Below are 21,114 nucleotides of genomic sequence, written 5' to 3'. Positions count from 1 at the left end.
ATACTCCTCAAAACCTTATATACTCCTCCATAACTCCATATATTTTTCCATTACTCGGCATTAAGGAAAATATTCTGGGAATATTTTCTATAGCGCCCCCTAAGCTAGCAGCTGACTAATCCAAGATATTAACTAGATAAAGAGGCACTACGAATCTAATTCAAATACTTAAACATTCAATTAAGAAATCTGCTACAAAACAGTATCCCAAAACTAACCCCGCTCGGAATATATATACATGAACTTCTCTCAAATGATACATATACAATAGTCATTTGGTTTACAGATACAATAAACAACATGATAAACATAACAGAAGTTAATAATTAAGTGAGTCAACACTTGTGGCTTTCGCCGCGCAACTCTGATCTGTCTCTGAAAACTTAAAGTGAGAATAATTAACATTTAAATTCCAAGTAATCATAAGCAAGATTAAGAAAAACAATAATGTTTTCCCAGACGGTAAATAGTGACCAAGTCATTGAGATACATAAACACGAATATGGACAAGCTCTTTCTTCAAACAATGTATACTATTCGTGCTAACCACACTCATTAGCTATTGATATCACCAAGACCATGATGACCCATAATAAGCATAAAAGCTGAATTCATGTAGGTATAAATATGAAAGAGCATATCCTCACAGAAGTAAACAAACATGTATATGGACAAACTTCTTCTTCAAACAATGTATAATATTCGTGCTAACCACACTCATTAACTATTGATATCACCAAGACCATGATGACCCACTCTATGCATAAAATCTGAATTCATGTAGATATAAATATGAAGGAGCGTATCCTATATACCACACGTGGAAATTCTCATTTCCCATAACAATTCATATAACAAACAAACAATTCAAGTCCTTTCCAAACCATGGAAAGATTAACAGAATCAACATAATTATCATAATGCAATTTAAATAAAACAGGGAATGCATAGACAGACACTGCATGATTTGTTAAATATAACCTTTTGTAAAAGAAACAACAATGATTACAAAAGAGTCAAATGTATTCCCACCTCTTTTGATGACAAGCCATGCCTACCTCGAGATTCACGATCCATCGGTTCATCCTTTAAATCGATCGTTGTAAAAATAGACTAACTGTTAATCACACAAGAAGTCTAAGAATCTAGTCAAAAGGCTCACACAAGACTCATAACATAATTCCATATATTCTCTAGTTATAAGTTAAGTGAACTATCTAATGGTTCTAAGCCCATTTATGACTTTACACTTCTTTCAGTCTCTTCCTTTAACATATCTAAGGTTTTCTAGATCACTTAGGTTGGTTCAATAGTCTAATATCTAAGTCTTATGAATATCCACAACTTTGTAGAAAGAACCTAAGGTCAATTCAGACTATAACAGGTCCAAAATATCAAATTATCAATACATGGTACTAAGCCCAATTCCAGTAAACAAGTCCACTAATCTAAGGCCCAGTCCAATCGGGTCAACTAACAGTCTCTAGCGGTCAAAGGTTAACTGACAGTCAAAGGTCAAAGGGTTAACTCGGTCAATGAGTCAAACAAGAATCGTTTCGGGTCAACTCAGTCAATAAGACTGATTCAGGTAAGTCAGGTATACATGTGACTCAGTCAGATTAACTGAGTCAGCTGACTGGGATGACTAAAGGGAAAACTAGGCCATAACACAGGACAAAACTTCTTACACAATTGTGATTCTAACTCTAGTTCACTTTCAATCTAATCATTACATAAATTCAATTATTCAAATAAACTTCAAGTTTCAATTACAATTATAAACTCTAATTACCTGCAATTGAAGCTCTAAGCAACATTCTTTATACAATCACTTCACTGCTGCTCAGCTTTACCTTGGCCAATTCTTTGCCAATTCAAACCTTAATACCATTCTCAACAACTCCTAGTTCTTAAAGATCAATCCCTGTAATTCATTCACAAACCTAGCTTTACAACTACAGATTCGTTCACTATCCATTGATACTATCCTCCCAGCCAAACACCGCAACTTCAGCATCATCACCACCAATTAACTCATCTCAGCTGCATAACAAGATCACTGACAGCAAAACTATATCTCAAACTCAGCAGTAATACAATCTCAAACCTCAACTGCAACATCCATAAAGAATTATACTTCATTCCCAACTGTAATTCAATCTCCACACACATACATCTAGATCTGTCCATTTCCATACTCAACAACACCACATCAATTCTTCCCTGAATTATATTTAGCATTATCTTCCATCTAAGCCACTTCCTACTTCTTCATGCTGAGATACCCAATCTCATAAAATTCACCTTAGAACTACTGCAGACTCATATCTTTCTCATTTCAGTTACAACCACATTTTCATCACATATTCGTCAACATATGATGTAATTTAACTCAGCACCACAACTACTACCTATTACCATCTCAATTAACATCAATACCAACAACATCACAAGCAACATCACTCAACATCATACACACCCAACTTATTCAACCACAAAGACCACACCACCATCTCCAACACCATATACTTCTCCTTCTCCCTGTAATTCACTACAGTTCACAGTTCCAATCCATGTTCTTCTCAACAACAAAATTCTCGAACAATCATATAAACTCGATAATTCATAAACATTCAAATTAAGATACTGAAATTGAGACAATATAGAGGCTTACCCAATATCTAGCACTCTCTGAGTTGTTACTTCACCATCCACTTCAATTCAAACCCAGAATTATTTGTGCAGACCGAAAATCAATCACCAGCGCCAAATTCATCACCTGAGATTAATGCTTCATCTGCAATCCCACTATAATCCTCTCAACCATCTAAAACCATCTTTTATTTCATCTGATTTCTCTACTGCTTCAACAAAACCCTCATTCTTAATTTTGGGAAAACAGAACACAACCCTAATTCTGCAAATCTTCAACAGAACCGCTTCACATCATTAATTCAACAATAACCCATCTCTAATCTTTCTTCTGGACCTTCAATTTCATCTTCTAATTCTTTGAGATGTTCTTATGAAACCCTAAGTTACTGATTTCTTAAATTCTTAATCATCTTTTCAATTTCTCCCTTTAACAACTTCATAATATCATTCAAATGAAAACCCCCTTTGTTATTCATCAATCCATAACTCAATATCCGGTCGATTCCATTTCAACTCAAAACCAGACGAACCCTAACTTCCATTTACCTCCATCTTCTTCTTCTCATTCTCAATCAACCTCAGCAGTAACATCTTCTCCTTAAATACCACCATCTACCACTCTCCCTAAGGATAATTTACACGCAAATAAGCTCAAATCCAATGAATCGAATTTGACAGAGAAAAGAAGAGGAAAACAAAGAACAAGAAAAGAAATAGAAGAAAGAGGAATAAGAGAGAAAAATGAAAAGAAAGAAGACTTATCTTCTCGATCGTGTGAAGATAAGACTAGGGACAAACGATAAATGCACCCCCCCAAATTGATATGGGTAGTCAGGGTCGGTCAAAAGCAAAAAAAACTATTTTGCCCTTCATATTTATCCAATGATATCTCCTTCGTCCAGTATCTGATTAACACGTTCGAGTAGCCCATTTCGCATAACTTTTCGAGTTATATCTAACAGTACTAGTTTCATTTGTAAATAGTTTTTAGATTAATTTCTATTAATTAACGCTTGTGTTAAACTAATCGATTCATTATCGCTTAATCGTCTCTTGACTATCGCCAGACCAGTCAAATAGTATTGACGAGCTTGAGGGTCCTTACATTCCCCCCACCTTATTTATTTTCGTCCTCGAAAATCAAACCCATCATTCTGGTCTTCAAAAACTCCCCACCTTAAAGAAAAATCCTATCTCTTGTTTAGGCGCAAACAACATAAAACAAAGCACAAACCTATATGGCTTTCTATAACTATAATTTTTGGCTCTAGGTTCAAAAGACTAGTTTCTATTTCAATAAGTTACTACTTCTAATTAGAAGAAAAGGTATTCTATAATAAAATTTCTAAGTAAAATTTGGGACCTATCAGTCCACTAATAGAAGCAAGTTTCCCTTCAATGCCTAGTGATACAAGAATGCAGTTGCCCTATCTAGGTTCGCGATGACTGACAATGCCTACCTACATAACAAGTATCACCCGAACACATCAGAATTATCAACCTCACTATTCCCAGAGCTGGATTAACTAAGTTTTAATTTATTAAGATTAATTAGTCTTTAAACTTTTATCGTAACTGGTGTAATCTAAAATTTTACTTGATAGACTATATACATATTTCATAACATTTTAAGTAATTTAGTCATCTGAATTTTTATTTTTTTCATTTATTTCTTTTACCAAGATAAGTAATCCCGATTCGATTTTTACGTCATTTTATAATATTTGATTATCTTAACTTTACTGTAATACCGTATATAAATTTTCCAAATATTATTTACTATAGATTTGCTACTAGTAATAATTACTCGAATACTATTACTATTACTTCATGTATATTTGTTTCATTTTAAAAATTTACTGGATCATTTATTAGACTAAAAAAATAATTTCGATACAAAATAGCTAACAAGTTGAGCCTTTTTATTTTATATATTATGTCCTCACTTTATTACGTCTAACGCCTAATCAATATTATATTAACTATTTAGTTTAAACGCAAAATATGTATTTCCAATTTGTCATTAGTTTAATTTCACATAATTTAACCATACATAAGCGTTGATAATTTTTCATAGTTATTTAATCATAATCGTTATTTTTTTTGGTCATATATCCTTATCGAAATTTTTGTTAGTTAAGTTTAATATGAACTGATAAATGCTAACTACTACTTTATTAAAATTACTATTATTATTATTGTCGTCCATAATTACTATAATAATCATTATTAACATTGATGGTTGAACTATTATCCTAACTGCTCTTATAAATATCATTAAGTCCCAAAAATATTATTAAAAAAATTATGTAATTATAAACTGTTGAATCTACATATGAGTCAAGGTACTCAGTAAGTTTCTATCTGACTTTCAAGATTTATCAATAATACTAATCCCACTATTTCTTTTTTTTTTTTTTAGATTGTGTACGTGTTCATACTTTTTAGACCGATTATTCCCTAACCTTTATTAGCTAAATTTATTGGTGTACCCTACAATTTTTACTTCATTACATAAACAAACTGACGTAACGGAAGCGTATGATTTTGGATCAAAGATCGATAAAAGATAAAAACTAATGTGAGATCAATAGATTCACAAAAGTGATGATAAAATAAAGATAATAAAATAAAAGATAAGTTTGATATTAATCAAATAATAATATTGGTTGTAGAAATTATGTATCTCTACTATGCTTATGGCTTCTTATATAGGCTTTAAGGATTCTAAATATAATCAGGACTAGAAAAAGAAATCACACCAAACTAGGAAAGAAATCCTAAATAAAGAAATAGACTAAAGCTAGTAAAAGGAAATCCTTATAATAGGAAATAGATAACTTGTGAGTAGGATGTCCTACATAAGGCCCTCCTTCTTGAAAAGAACTCGACCACGAGTTCAATAGACTATACTCTTGCCCGAGTCGTAGGGCTGGAAACGACGATGAAGATCGTAAACAGTCAGATAGCCTGAGTTTGGCATAAAAACACAAACATCTTTTCCAGGGTCATACGTTCGGAAACGACGCCGAAGATCGTCATCAATCAGATAGCTTAAGTTTCGTATAACAAGAAAAACACTGTCACGGTTACCGCCTGGGTCGTATGGTCGAAAACAAAGACAAAGGTCTCCATGCCTATTTCGATCATGCCTCTTGTATTCACTATTACGAACTTGCTGTGTCAGGTCATTCTTGTTTTGTCTGTCCGTATCTCATTCCTTCGGATCTATATATGAGTCACAAAAACTTCCTTCAAGAACCGACAAAACATATCTCTTACATAAGAATAGTATATCATCTTGAACAATCAAATTAACTGCATGTACTGCATTGGCCCAGATTATAGAAAACTTTCTTTTTGATCCCGCAAACTGCATGTTGAGAATAATATCAAATCTTGGTAAAAATGATGAGACAACAGTTGATGTTGACTGCAGTCTCACGAGGCAGTATGCCAACTTCTCTTGAAATTTTGAATCAATAATAGTACTAGACCCTTCCATGAAATTTAAATGCAGTTGCTGAATAATTTTCATTTGTGTAATCAACCTTGAAACTTCATAGTTTTTAAACGGGATGGTGACTTCTTTAGTCAACTTTGGAAAATCTGGCATTCCATCGGTATACGACGATGATTGCTTGAGCTTTTTTTTAGAAGACCCTCCATTTCTTCTAGGACATTTCTTTCTTTATTTTTACTATTTGTTTGCAAGTGTTGTTTCTGGAGCTTGTCCTCTAGAGTAGGAACTGATTGAATATTTTGTGCAAGTATAGAAGATTGCTTGGGGACTGCACCAATCCGCTCCTGGGTAGGTTTATGCTTTCCCTTACCATGTGTATCAATATACTGCATAATCTCAACAGCTCTCAACTGACCGTGGCTAGTAGCATTTTGCACATGCAGAAATGTGACGTCAAATCTAGCTCTCCATTCTAATAAGCTACGATCAGTTTCCGTTGAATATATGAAGAATGCTAACTTAGCTTCATTATACATCGCAACTCAGGAAATAAAATTGTCCATACCTTTGTCACATACTATCAGTATCGTGGCGAGAATCCCGACACATTCTCTGCTACAAAAGAAGACATTATGTTTCAACCTGGCAACAATTGTTCCACCTGAGTCGAAGGACAAACTGCGTGCAGCTAAATATTGAGTTTTCAAACCAGCATTTAGAAGAAACAATATACAAATAACCCCAAGAATAGGATCTAGTGCAGAGTATTCAACTAAGTTAAATATCGACGGCAACTCCACAATAACGTTGTCGATAATAACTTCAACTTCAGATGCATTCTGAGCATGTAAAGTTTTAGATTGCTGAAGAACAGTGGGTAAAATGCATGTCTTCAAGGAATGCCTTGAGAATGGTAGTCTCCAAGGCAGTTGAACTGTTTCATTTTCACTTATCAGATGGCTCTTAAGAGCAACTACCTTGATTAGTTTGCAGTCAATCCTTGAGTCAGTAACACGCAATTCAGTGAAGGATTTTTCCATCTGATTAGTGAATATATCCTGGGCACGTCTTCTTGCTAGTGGATGAGTACTGATTTAGGGAGAAAATCTCATGACAGCCCCCTGCCCATATAGTCTACCAGAATGAACAATTACCTTATGCAGGTTCTCAATAGAAACAATAACCCTTGCTGCCATCGTAAAATTTTCCCATGTTCTCAGACAATATGAACAACTTTCCGAAGTTGTGCTAAACCGCATAGCGGCTGCCTACGTACCCTCCGTTGCTCGAAGGATCAAACACCCTCTCCGTTGCTCGAAGGATCAAGCACGACCGTGGTTCATCACATTATGCACCACAAAAAAAGTTATTTGTCTTGCCCTCTTATTTACTGCACTTGCAAGATTTTATAAATTGAGGTTCATATGTCAATGACTAATCACCTATCGAAGCTAACCAAAAGTAATAATTTCCTGGTTAACTATGATATAATGTTCATTATAATCATCTAAACTTTGTAACTATATGCTTAGTTGGAACTATCACTACACGAAAAAGCTAACTTTCACATTTCAACTCTTTTGTCATCGTTGGACTAGGAGAAGCTAAAACATCATTACAACCATAATATTTGTTCTACCAAAAATAAAATAAAAGAAGTACTTATCTTTAAACTATTAGTTGTATTAATCCACAAACATTTTCTAGAGACAAGGATGTCTACAGAGAGCTAGTATTACCTTGGTCTACGGTAATCATCGTTAAATCTACCAGTTCCATCTTTGTACGACTTCAAGCAAAGTGTGCAAAATAAATCATTTAAGATACTTCTCAAGTATCACATATTGAATCGTATAAAGCAACGACAACCATTTGGGAACCAGACTTACAAGAATGGTGCAAACAGAAAATAGATGAAATCTAGTGCCACGACCACCCTCCACTAAAATGAATAGTAGAAGGCATTTTTCCATTTCATCAACAACGTCATGCTAACATTTCCGATGACCTTATGTCTCCAATTCAAGTATACACCGATCAAAAGAAACAAATCCATTAATAAGTCAAAGTTTAGTAAACCCGATGTCGATGTAAATATGCTAACAACAATTAACTAATGTAGAACCGATAAATTACTAAGCAATTTTCCAGAGATGTAATAGTACGTTTAACCAGACCAGTACCAATTATCAAACCAGACATACCAAAGTAAGGTTATATGAAGAAATTAAATTCCTTATGGTACTAGTGAAGATACATCTTTAACTAGCCTAGAAAGTACCATCTCTGTACATAACCATTTAACTTGTCCCACTAATACACCCTCCGTATTAATATCACTAAGTTTACCCAATCAAATATACGCGCAAGAGATTCACTATTCTGTGGAGAGCCATTAGACATAGCATCATACCATCTAATTCTAGCAGCGGTGATCGTAAAACGTAGCAAAATGTTACAGTATAAATGGTACCGTTCTACTTGAGGGTAGTCTAAATAAATTAAAATAGGTTACATACATGTTCCCTAGCATATGAAACTAATTGGTGCAACAAAACAATTGTTGTGTCTACACAAATGAATTATCAATTTTACCCATACTGCTGACATAAACCCATCATCTCTTTTCTGCATAAGATTCCAGTACCTTAGTTAATTCCCTCCAAATGAAGTTAAACTAAAAGTGGTAAACAACAACAAAAATATGCTTGCTTAATGGCCAATTATGTGTATTGCTCACAGAAAAAGTGTTCATTTTACTCATGAACTACTGGAGCATAAATTCTAAGGTGTATCAAAAGCTACACCAAGGATGATTAAACCATCTTTCGTAGTCTTTAAGCATGTGAGGCCAAATCAAGATCTAAGAATCTCCTTTTGTTTTCATAAAATAAGAAATTGAGATCATTAGTACCACAGTCCGGTATCTCGACCCCATTCGTAAAATGTCATCCCCTATATTCATTATATACTAAATTCAAGAGGGAATACAATTCGTCTCCTTGTTCACAGTAGTCACTAACCAATTTTCAATAACAAAACCGAAACTAAGTTGGGCAATTTATGAAATAGTAGAACCACAACGTTAGTAGGTATTGATTCCAAGGCTCATTTCTAAGCAACTTACGGTAACAAAAATATGAAGCTAAACATAAAATTCAGATGCAATACAGACTAGAAATACCCATCTAGCCACATCCTTCAATCATCACATTCATCGATACAATTTTTATTTAACCGAAAAATAAATCAATGATATTACTGTATACAACAAATGCTAAGTTTTCATTTATGGTGAATTCTACAAGGAGAGAGTTATACCTTTTGTTCAATAATTAGGCTCTTAATATTTCGAAGGCGCCCAACAATGCCTAATCATTTTTCTCTTCTCTCCATCGTTGTATCATACACGTTGAGGGCTCTTAGATGTTTGTCCGGCAAATCTGAGTCTCACAAAGTATCCAATAATCCAAATTTTACTAGAACTCAAAACGTTCAAGAATCCTGTTCATTTATTACAATTAAAACCAATGGCAAACAACCTATATTTAATATTGATTCTTGCAGATTTTCTCAGTCCAAATCCAACTAAATTTGATATGAATTTCTAAATTGGATACGGACCCTAGTTCCTCTATGTTTACAACAATTCAATTCAAGAAATAATTATAACAACGTGGACCCAAAAATTGCTAAGAGTTACTTTAATCCATTGAGTGAAAACCACTTGCCTCTAATCAGATACTTAAGCTTAAGAACAGTGAGAAGAAATTTCTGCATCTCGTCAATCAAACTCGCCAACCCCGTCGACATCTCTACAGATCCATGTAACAAAACTCCGCAAAGCTCTCTCATGCATAACTTCAGCCACGTTACTTACATTTTCAGTTGGGGAGAGAGATGGGGAGAAAAGAAGAAGACTACATTGAGTTCTCCCATATATATTAAAACTCTCCATTCATGCAAACTTGGAAGACGAATTTCACTTAAAACTCTTCATTTACTACCAACATCAACGGAAACAAGTTTCTTTCCACTCTCTATTCTGGTTAGTTTTTCTCACCAAAGCGTAATTCAATCGCAGAGTCCAACAGTCCCAGAGAGATGAACGAGAATAAGGAAAAAGAAAGATGAAACTCAATTTCTCTCGGTTTCTCAGTTTATGTGTAGAAAGGAATGTGACACGTGGCCGGACGCACGTAGGGCCATTCAGGCACCCAAGGTTATGATTAGAGCAATCAACCACCCTTCTATAAACCATAATTTAGATTTGGGAAGATTTGAACTCATGAGAGCACCCTAACTTAGGTTTCTTTAGACATCCAAGTGAAATTCTCATGAATCTTAACTCTAACGGGTTGAATTCAACCCGAGAAAAGTCGGGGACTTTACGCCATTGACACCTTCAAAAGAACTTCGTCCCGAAGTTCAAAACAAAAACAAAAGTAAAGAGAATTTATTGTAGTCACCACACGAGCAAAATACTGATGAGTTTCTAAAAGCAAAGTCCCGTATGAACCGGAACTGCTCTGATACCAACTGTGATGGATAAGAGAATTTTTGCTTCCGGCGGGTCAGGATGCTGCCCGCTTGGAAAGCTCCGACCCTCGGATACGCCACTCAAGTAAAATTTTCGTTCACTAATAATCGTGCCAAAATAACAAATGGCCAATTGCCAAATTCAAAGACGGCCAGTTGCCAAAATTAAGGTAGTTCTGGTTACCATCCATTATTGGCCAGTTGCCCATGATATATGCTTGCCAAGGTTGCAATCATCTCTGAATGAATTGTATGAACTGCAAAGCATCAACCAACCCCGTTCAGACAATATGAACAACTTTCCGAAGTTGTGCTAAACCGTATAGCGGCTGCCTACGTACCCTCTCCGTTGCTCGAAAGATCAAACACCCTCTCCGTTGCTCGAAGGATCAAGCACGACCGTGGTTCATCACATTATGCACCACAAAAAAAGTTATTTGTCTTGCCCTCTTATTTACTGCACTTGCAAGATTTTATAAATTGAGGTTCATATGTCAATGACTAATCACCTATCGAAGCTAACCAAAAGTAATAATTTCCTGGTTAACTATGATATAATGTTCATTATAATCATCTAAACTTTGTAACTATATGCTTAGTTGGAACTATCACTACACGAAAAAGCTAACTTTCACATTTCAACTCTTTTGTCATCGTTGGACTAGGAGAAGCTAAAACATCATTACAACCATAATATTTGTTCTACCAAAAATAAAATAAAAGAAGTACTTATCTTTAAACTATTAGTTGTATTAATCCACAAACATTTTCTAGAGACAAGGATGTCTACAGAGAGCTAGTATTACCTTGGTCTACGGTAATCATCGTTAAATCTACCAGTTCCATCTTTGTACGACTTCAAGCAAAGTGTGCAAAATAAATCATTTAAGATACTTCTCAAGTATCACATATTGAATCGTATAAAGCAACGACAACCATTTGGGAACCAGACTTACAAGAATGGTGCAAACAGAAAATAGATGAAATCTAGTGCCACGACCATCCTCCATTAAAATGAATAGTAGAAGGCATTTTTCCATTTCATCAACAACGTCATGCTAACATTTCCGATGACCTTATGTCTCCAATTCAAGTATACACCGATCAAAAGAAACAAATCCATTAATAAGTCAAAGTTTAGTAAACCCGATGTCGATGTAAATATGCTAACAACAATTAACTAATGTAGAACCGATAAATTACTAAGCAATTTTCCAGAGATGTAATAGTACGTTTAACCAGACCAGTACCAATTATCAAACCAGACATACCAAAGTAAGGTTATATGAAGAAATTAAATTCCTTATGGTACTAGTGAAGATACATCTTTAACTAGCCTAGAAAGTACCATCTCTGTACATAACCATTTAACTTGTCCCACTAATACACCCTCCGTATTAATATCACTAAGTTTACCCAATCAAATATACGCGCAAGAGATTCACTATTCTGTGGAGAGCCATTAGACATAGCATCATACCATCTAATTCTAGCAGCGGTGATCGTAAAACGTAGCAAAATGTTACAGTATAAATGGTACCGTTCTACTTGAGGGTAGTCTAAATAAATTAAAATAGGTTACATACATGTTCCCTAGCATATGAAACTAATTGGTGCAACAAAACAATTGTTGTGTCTACACAAATGAATTATCAATTTTACCCATACTGCTGACATAAACCCATCATCTCTTTTCTGCATAAGATTCCAGTACCTTAGTTAATTCCCTCCAAATGAAGTTAAACTAAAAGTGGTAAACAACAACAAAAATATGCTTGCTTAATGGCCAGTTATGTGTATTGCTCACAGAAAAAGTGTTCATTTTACTCATGAACTACTCGAGCATAAATTCTAAGGCATATCAAAAGCTACATCAAGGATGATTAAGCCATCTTTCGTAGTCTTTAAGCATGTGAGGCCAAATCAAGATCTAAGAATCTCCTTTTGTTTTCATAAAATAAGAAATTGAGATCATTAGTACCACAGTCCGGTATCTCGACCCCATTCGTAAAATGTCATCCCCTATATTCATTATATACTAAATTCAAGAGGGAATACAATTCGTCTCCTTGTTCACAGTAGTCGCTAACCAATTTTCAATAACAAAACCGAAACTAAGTTGGGAAATTTATGAAACAGTAGAACCACAACATTAGTAGGTATTGATTCCAAGGCTCATTTCTAAGCAACTTACGGTAACAAAAATATGAAGCTAAACATAAAATTCAGATGCAATACAGACTAGAAATACCCATCTAGCCACATCCTTCAATCATCACATTCATTGATACAATTTCTACTTAACCGAAAAATAAATCAATGATATTACTATGTACAACAAATGCTAAGTTTTCATTTATGGTGAATTCTACAAGGAGAGAGTTATACCTTTTGTTCAATAATTAGGCTCTTAATATTTCGAAGGCGCCCAACAACGCCTAACCATTTTTCTCTTCTTTCCAGCGTTGTATCGACCATTTTTGTCTTCTTTCCAGCGTTGTATCGAACACGTTGCGGGCTCTTAGATGTTTGTCCGGCAAATCTGAGTCTCACAAAGTATCCAATAATCCAAATTTTACTAGAACTCAAAATGTTCAAGAATCCCGTTCATTTATTACAATTAAAACCAATGGCAAACAACCCATATTTAATCTTGATTCTTGCAGATTTCTCAGTCCAAATCCAACTTAATTTGATATGAATTTCTAAATTGGATATGGACCCTAGTTCCTCTATGTTTACAACAATTCAATTCAAGAAAGAACTATAACAACGTGGAACCAAAAATTTCTAGGAGTTACCTTAATCCATTGAGTGAAAACCACTTGCCTCTAATCGGATACTTAAGGTTAAGAACAGTGAGAAGACATTTCTGCATCTCGTCAATCAAACTCGCCAACCCCGTCAACATCTCTACATATCCATGTAACAAAACTCCGCAAAGATCTCTCATGCATAACTTCAGCCATGTTCCTTACATTTTCATTTGGAGAGAGAGATGGGGAGAAAAGAAGAAGACTTCATTGAGTTCTCCCATATATACTAAAACTCTCCATTCATGCAAACTTGGAAGACGAATTTCACTTAAAACTCTTCATTTACTACCAACATCAACGGAAACAAGTTTCTTTCCACTCTCTGTTCTGGTTAGTTTTTCTCACCAAAAGCGTAATTCAATTGCAGAGTCCAACAGTCCCGGAGAGATGAACGAGAATAAGGAAAAAGAAAGATGAAACTCAATTTCTCTCGGTTTCTCAGTTTATGTGTAGAAAGGAATGTGACACGTGGCCGGACGCATGTAGGGCCATTCAGGCACCCAAGGTTATGATTAGAGCAACCAACCACCCTTCTATAAACCATAATTTGGATTTGGGCAGATTTGAACTCATGAGAGCACCCTAACTTAGGTTTCTTTAGATATCCAAGTGAAATTCTCATGAATCTTAACTCTAACGGGTTGAATTCAACCCGAGAAAAGTCGGGGATCTTACAAATATTTTTTCAGATGCTCGAAATATTGATGCAACTATCAATATTCAGTAATTCATCGAATGAGCAATATTTGCTCAGATGCTCGAATATTGATTCAACTATCAATATTCAGTAATTCATCAAATGAGCAATATTTTCTCAGATGCTCGAATATTGATTCAACTATCAATATTCAATAATTCATCAAATGAGCATTATTTACTCAGATGCTCTAATATTGATTCAACTATCAATATTCAACAATTTATCATACGAGCAATATTTGCTCAGACAAGCAATATTCATTATGTTGATTCAATTATCAACATAATTTATTCGAGAACTATACGTCCCAGCAACCATGTTAAATCCATGAATCCTAGAGCATTCAACAATCATGCTCGACTGAACAATACTTAGACTCATTTTCTAATCAAGTCAACGACTGACTAATCAAATACACGTCTGCCTTGCAGACTCCACGTTCGTGAGTCATCTATCACGTCACATGGGGTATATTAATTAGGTTTTTGGTCTTGCGGCCTCCGTCATGTGTGTTCATCCACGATGATAAATGTGAGTAAGTCGTGCAAGCAGTTGAGGGAAATGACAATATTGCCCATCTCGCACAAATTGGGTGATTTCTTCTTCTTTTCCTCCGTGCGACTCCAAAATACCTATAACTCAAAAACATGCGTAAAATACATAATTTACAAGAAAAATAACAGAGAAAGCATAAACAATAGATAATAAATAGGATGTATTCTACACCCTATCAAATTCCCCCACACTTAGACTTTGCTAGTCATCGAGCAAATCAAACTAAAACTTAAAACTTCAAAGCGTTCCAGCGTCCCAAGCATCCAAAGAGTTATGAGGACATAGAGTTTCTGCATGCTAGTAATAAGAAGTTAGAAATACTAAAGAACATATTCTCATTCTTAAATGTTGAGTGAGAAATAACCACACCATAATGAGAGAACGCATGTTTGAGAGCGATCAATAAGCATTTCGCCTCGACTTCTGCCTCACCAAAAAGGGTTTATGAAATTGCACTCAAAGGACGTACTTTTATGGTTCTCACATGTGTGCAGGTAGGAATGAAGAGAGAGTTCCTGCAACACGTTGAATGGTGGAAAGGACAACTTCCGAAATACTTTAAAAACCCACATCTTTTAACGTTTTGAAAAACCATTTTTCTGACGATCTCTAAGAAAGGAAATCAACCACTATTATCGAGGATGGGATTACTTACTCACCTTCACATCCGATTGCAATGATGATAACACCACTCTCACAGCATCCAATAGAAACGTCTTCCGCTCCTCGTTTTTATCTTCTTGGTCTTCGTCTTTGGTTTCAACTATTGATGATAAATTCTCGAACTTCGTAGATCCTTGACAATTTGTAACCTTTTTCCTTAAAGTCCTTGTTGCTTGAAACTTCTTTATAAATTTTTCTTCCCCACGGCTTATTAAATAAATAAGAACCAAAAATTTCTCTTGTCATCATTTTTTTTCATTTTTTTCATTTTTTTTTATATATATTTTTTTTATTTTACTTTTTTTTTAGAGACAAGAGAGATAAAATACAAAACAAAGTGAAAATAAGAACAAACCATGGTCGTGGGAAAAGTACTTTACCGCTTGATTCTTCACAACTTGTATCGTCTCGAAATCATAAACTTCAGTAATCCTCACCTTTTGCTTTTCTTTGCTCTTGTAAATAAGTCTTCAACTTGGATATAAAATTACGCTCCTTATATGTAAGTCTTCAACATGTATATATATAAATCCGCTCATTATATGTTGCTTTACTTGGATATGAAATTTACTATTTTCTTGTTCCACTGCTTGTAAACCTTGAACGTTTTCAACTTTCCTTGTAGATTTTTATGTCGCTCCCTTGTTGATGATGATGGTGTTTCTATGGATCCGTTGTTGTCGAGAGAGAGAATGGTGATAACTGCAAATCGAACTACAAGAAGGAGTCTTTCATCTATAGACGTCACCCTCATGATTGACAAAATTAGCACTCAAGAGATCAAAAAGTAGTGTTTCTATTGGTGGTAGGTAGGGTAGCTCACCATTCTACCCTGAATTAACGTACGGTAACACACACTCAAAAGAAAGCTCTTTAGTTATTTATAAAGAAATCTGTTCGGTGCCTCGCATGATATAAATAGGGTAGTCTCCACTAATGATTGATCAACAACTCTAATAATGCATTTCTCCCTGCTCCTAATCTGCATCACCGCATGATTAAATCCATTATTTAACACTCTAACAAGCAAGAAATCCGAAAGTAGTTCCCTAACCCTTCCAAGTTCAGTTATGTCGGTCAGAATTCTCTATGTAAACATACTTAGAAGTATGCTAGTGACTCTAAAATCTCTAAAAGTTGGAGGTTGTATGCAAATTTTTTTTTTTAAATATGCTTAACCACTCCCCCACACTTAAACCTTACATTGTCCTCAATGTAATTGAATCATCCAAGTAAAGTCAAGGTGGGAAATCCTAGTATGATATGGAACAAGAAAAAATAAATAAACAAAACAAAAAGAAAATAAAAAGTAAAAGTAAAAGGATAAGAAATACAAAACCTATGGGTTGCCTCCCATTTAGCGCTTGTTTTAAAGTCGACGGCCCGACTTGGTTTCTTGTAAGATTCACTCCCCATATACTAACAATCTGAAAATTTGGGGATCCACCCACAGTACCTGTTTTGCAAACAATAACTCCATACAAATGTTAGCACAAGAAAATAATAATAATGTTATCGCTCGATAGAAATTTCCCCCACACTTAGTCTTGTCCACACTCGGAAGTGCATAAAGAACATAGAATTTGGGAACTTCCATGTATTCCTCTTGGCAAACCTGCATAGTGTTAGCATCAAGTGTTTCCAATGGTGGATATCTAGAAACAAAATCATCCAAAAATACTTTCGAAGCACATACATTCAAACCAATAAGAGGTAAAGGAGAAGAATCAATATGCAAAGGGTTTGACAAACCTTGCACAATTTCTTGTATTACGGAATCCTCTTCATCTTTAAAAAATTCAAGTGAATTACTTACCTCTTGTATATCGTGGTCCTCTATCAAACCTTGCAACCATTCTTCGTCGTTTTCTACCTTAACCAAAGTCTCGGCATCATTAAAATCATTGGCAAGTTCAATTGGGTCTTTCACAAAATCAATGAATTTGGTTTCATCCTCTAGCATCATCTCTTCAACATTCTCATCATCGGAATCGGGCCATTCACTGAAATGATTTTCATCGGTATAAGTTGTAAGATCTTGTGAGGGTGTTACACCGTTTATAACAATAGGTAAGTCACACCCAATCTCCTCTTTTTGAATAAGTGAAGGATCGTTATTATTATCCGGAGTTGGAATAACTTCCTCATTGTTGCAACGCTCATACACTACCGCGGACTCATTTCTTTCCCTAAGGAATTTTTTAAAAGCACTAATTGCATCTTCCTCAAGCTCTACCTTTTGAATAGGTGATTGATCATTATTAAGATCAAGGCTCGAGTAGGCTGCACTAGCGTCATCAAAAGTTTCCAAAGGTTGGTCCTTTTCAAGACAATCATCTTCACTTTCAGACTCACCATAATAAGAATCTTCATCGGTTTCATAACCTTTATCCAGACGTCGTTTCAGTTCCATATGAATGGTCCTACTAATTTCTGCGACAAGCTCTTCCGAGGTTCCATCATCTTCCAACTTGTATAATGTCTGTGCAAGTTTGTTGACGTTCACACGCTTACCACCGTTGGCTACAATAGGTTCTCTTTCCCATGACTCTTCCCTTTGAATGGGTGAATGATCATAACTACGATCCAGAGTCGGATAAGAAAAAGTGTTGCAGAAATTGGTTTGTGTGACGTTCTTTTTATCAGGGTCAAGTTGGTCTAGTATTTGTCGCATATCTTGCAATTCTTTCATAATCTGCATACAACTCGAATGAAGCCATTTAGAAGTAGACTTATCCCACCTTGGTGCTTGACTTACATACCTACTACAAGGTTGTTGATATGTATGAGAATATCCATAAGGTTTTGTAGAAAATTGATCATAGCCAAAAGATTGGTTTTGATTGTATCCTAAAGATGGTTGGAAGTTGCCATAATATTGAGGTTGAAAACCGTATTGATTGTTGTAATATGCTTGCTCTTGTCCACCGTACATGGAAAACTGGTACCTGAAATAAAAAATCTAGAAAACAAAGTTAAAAACAAAAATAAAACGAAAATAAAAACAACTAAAGCTGCTCCGCTGCTCCCCGACAGTGGCGCCGAAATTTGATGCGTGTCGTAACCACAACAAATTAATTAATATTTTTCACTAATTAACAAGTAATATAGCGATAGTAAGGATCGTTCCCACAAGGAGCAAGAGGTTCTAGTTGTCTTATAATGTCACAAAAAAGAGGGGTTTCAGATTTTATAAAGTAAAAGCAATTAAAAAGATAAAGTTGAAATCAATTAGAGAGATTAGATCAGGGAATCCTTCTTCGTTAAAAAACAATGATTCAAGTTATGTTATTTTCCACTTTTTATTAGTCACAGATTATCACCAACCGTAGGTAAAGCAGCTAGCTCAGTGTTAAACCCCTAAATTCCTAGTATCAACAGATACGGAAGTTCTCGACTACCGGATTCTATTCACCAAACCACCTAGTAGTATCTCACTCAAGATGTAATTTAGTTAAACGCATTAAGATTTATGAATTTCTTAGGTTTATATTAGTAGTTAGACTCTTAGCTTAAGGTCTACTTGCTAACGTTGTTTCCACACACAATTGCTCAACGTAATCCCTCCGCAAGGTCTCGTGTTTGCTACTTATGTAAAGAGTCAAGAAACGATTACTTATTCTCTAACTTTCACTAGCTTTAGATCAATTAACAAATCAATTTAGTATGCATCCTAAACGACCTATCAATCAACCATGAATGTATTAACATTCCTATTAGTAAAAACAAACGATAATCATGTGAAAACTTCAAAGTAGATTTAAAACAAAACTCAAAACATATCAAGAAATAGGAATTCATCCTCAATCAAAATTAGCTACTCATGCTAAGAAGTTCACAAAAAGAATAAAAAAAAGAGAAGTCTTGTGTGTGTAAAAGGTGTGTAAAAATTGTGTAGAGAACTTCTCTATTTATAGGCTTCAATTTCCTAGCAATCCTCTTAGGAATAGAATCCTCATTCCATAATAACACCACTTTCCCTTTGTATCTCAACTTCCAAATCCAAGTCTTTCTAAAATCTTTCATCTTCTCTTTCCAAATCCAAGCCCAATTATTCAAACCCATGAGTCTAGATGAGTCTAGAAAATTCTTCATTAAATGAGTCGCCTATGAAATGACAATATTGCCCATTTCGCACAAATTGGGTGATTTCTTCTTCTTTTCCTCCGTGCGACTCCAAAATACCTAATAACTCAAAAACATGCGTAAAATACATAATTTACAAGAAAAATAGCAGAGAAAGCCTAAACAATAGATAATAAATAGGATATATTCTACACCCTATCAGAGCAGCAAGACATTTTTCAAATTTATGACCCATAAACTTACAGTGTGTGCAAAACTTGATGTTCTCCAAATCTTGAACTTCTACATATTTCCAAAACTCTTTGCCATTAGCTTTCAAATGAATTCTTTTAGGGATCAGTTTATCAAAATCAATATCAATGAGCATAGCAACATAGTTTCCAACATTATGATCCAAACTTTTTTGATCAATAGCAATCGGCCTACCAAGGATTTTAGCAATGGATAACAGAATTCTTTTCGTCCATAACTCAATATATAAGCCTGGGAAGTTTACCCAAACAGTAGCACGGGAAGTATTTTGTCTCTCCAGATCAAAGTTAGGTAAAAATTATAAACCCTAAGTTATTGATTTTGCACAACCCACATATCACCATGCCAAACCCGTTCTTTTTCTTCAACTATAGTTAACTTGATGATGAAAAAACCCTTTGTCATTGGTACCAACTTACTCCTCCTATCACCACGTTTCCATTGTTCTTCCAAAACTTTTTAAACTTCATTAAGTTTTAACCCTTTGAAGTTCAATCTCCAAACGAGACTGAACTGAAACATATCCCGCCCCTCTTGTGTGAAATCAAGAGGTAAATCAAGAGCCGGTTCATCACAATAAGTAGTTGCATCAGGAAGAGATGTGAGATCCAAATCAGTTAACACATAGGGTTTTTACCCTTAACCAAATCAGCAAAACTAACGGTTTTAATCCCATGAAGATTCACGCTTGAAATTGGATTTTCCCCCATCCTAATCACCAAAAGATGATTAAGGATGAAGGAAAAAACGTGAATCCTTATTCAATACTCCATCTCACATGGAAACCACTCCCCCTTACATAATGATCTGAAAACCATATTTATTTTTAGTGTGAACTACATATTAATTCTCCCCCTTTTTGTCAATAAAATTGGCAAAGGTACGAAAACAGGATCCTAATGAAATTTCCAAAAGTGACATTTCATGACCAAAAGAAAGCACATATCAACTTGTTTAGATGCAATCATAAAGCTGAAGCTAAATGCTTTCATCAAGGAGTTTATAAAGATACAAGATAACTCCTATAATATTCCACAGTCGCACTCCCCACAAAGATTTGGCAATTAAGCACAAGTTCAATTAAGAACTCTCCCTCATAATATGTCATTCCCGAAAGAACAACAAGAGTGACCTTAATTTCAAAAGAAAAGAAGGATTTATTTGGACATAACAAATCACATACGAATATGAATTTGATTCCAAAAATACTTAATTAGACTAATCACAAGAGAACCCATAATTAATCTAATCGGAAATACACAACCAAATTAACTACAAAAAGTGATGAATTTAATTGATCATGCTCGACATAAGAGAACTTACGGAGCCTCACAGTTACATAAAAATATGGATCAGGGAAGATCAATACTGCGGAATATACAAGG

General features: G+C 34.9%; 1 protein-coding gene and 1 long non-coding RNA gene across 2 annotated transcripts; both read right to left on the bottom strand.

Annotated features, from left to right (window-relative positions):
* Positions 1–821: 821 nt before the first annotated feature.
* On the bottom strand, positions 822–3,396 carry LOC113287165. The gene is made up of 2 exons (XR_003329773.1): positions 1,793–3,396; positions 822–1,117 (listed from the first exon to the last, which is right to left on the bottom strand). It is a non-coding gene; the product is annotated as an uncharacterized LOC113287165 (long non-coding RNA).
* A 7,981-nt stretch (positions 3,397–11,377) lies between these two features.
* Positions 11,378–13,863, bottom strand: LOC113287164. The gene is made up of 3 exons (XM_026535841.1): positions 13,459–13,863; positions 13,046–13,199; positions 11,378–11,732 (listed from the first exon to the last, which is right to left on the bottom strand). The coding sequence occupies exons 1-3, from the start codon at positions 13,608–13,610 to the stop codon at positions 11,667–11,669; spliced, it is 372 nt and encodes a 123-aa protein (XP_026391626.1). The 5' UTR covers positions 13,611–13,863; the 3' UTR covers positions 11,378–11,666.
* Positions 13,864–21,114: the final 7,251 nt, after the last annotated feature.

This window comes from Papaver somniferum, chromosome 6 (genome assembly GCF_003573695.1).
Source record: "Papaver somniferum cultivar HN1 chromosome 6, ASM357369v1, whole genome shotgun sequence".
In the NCBI taxonomy this organism is placed as follows: domain Eukaryota; kingdom Viridiplantae; phylum Streptophyta; class Magnoliopsida; order Ranunculales; family Papaveraceae; genus Papaver; species Papaver somniferum.
This window is presented reverse-complemented; position numbering and strand designations above follow the sequence as displayed.

Excerpts from the sequence above, each read along its gene's own strand:
- LOC113287164 (XM_026535841.1), bottom strand. The coding sequence starts at position 13,610 with ATGAGAGATCTTTGCGGAGTTTTGTTACATGGATATGTAGAGATGTTG. Across the intron at positions 13,200-13,458 it reads TTTTCACTCAATGGATTAAG|ATTTGCCGGACAAACATCTA; the intron begins GTAACTCCTAGA and ends TGTGAGACTCAG. Across the intron at positions 11,733-13,045 it reads GCCTAATTATTGAACAAAAG|GTCATCGGAAATGTTAGCAT; the intron begins GTATAACTCTCT and ends TGGAGACATAAG.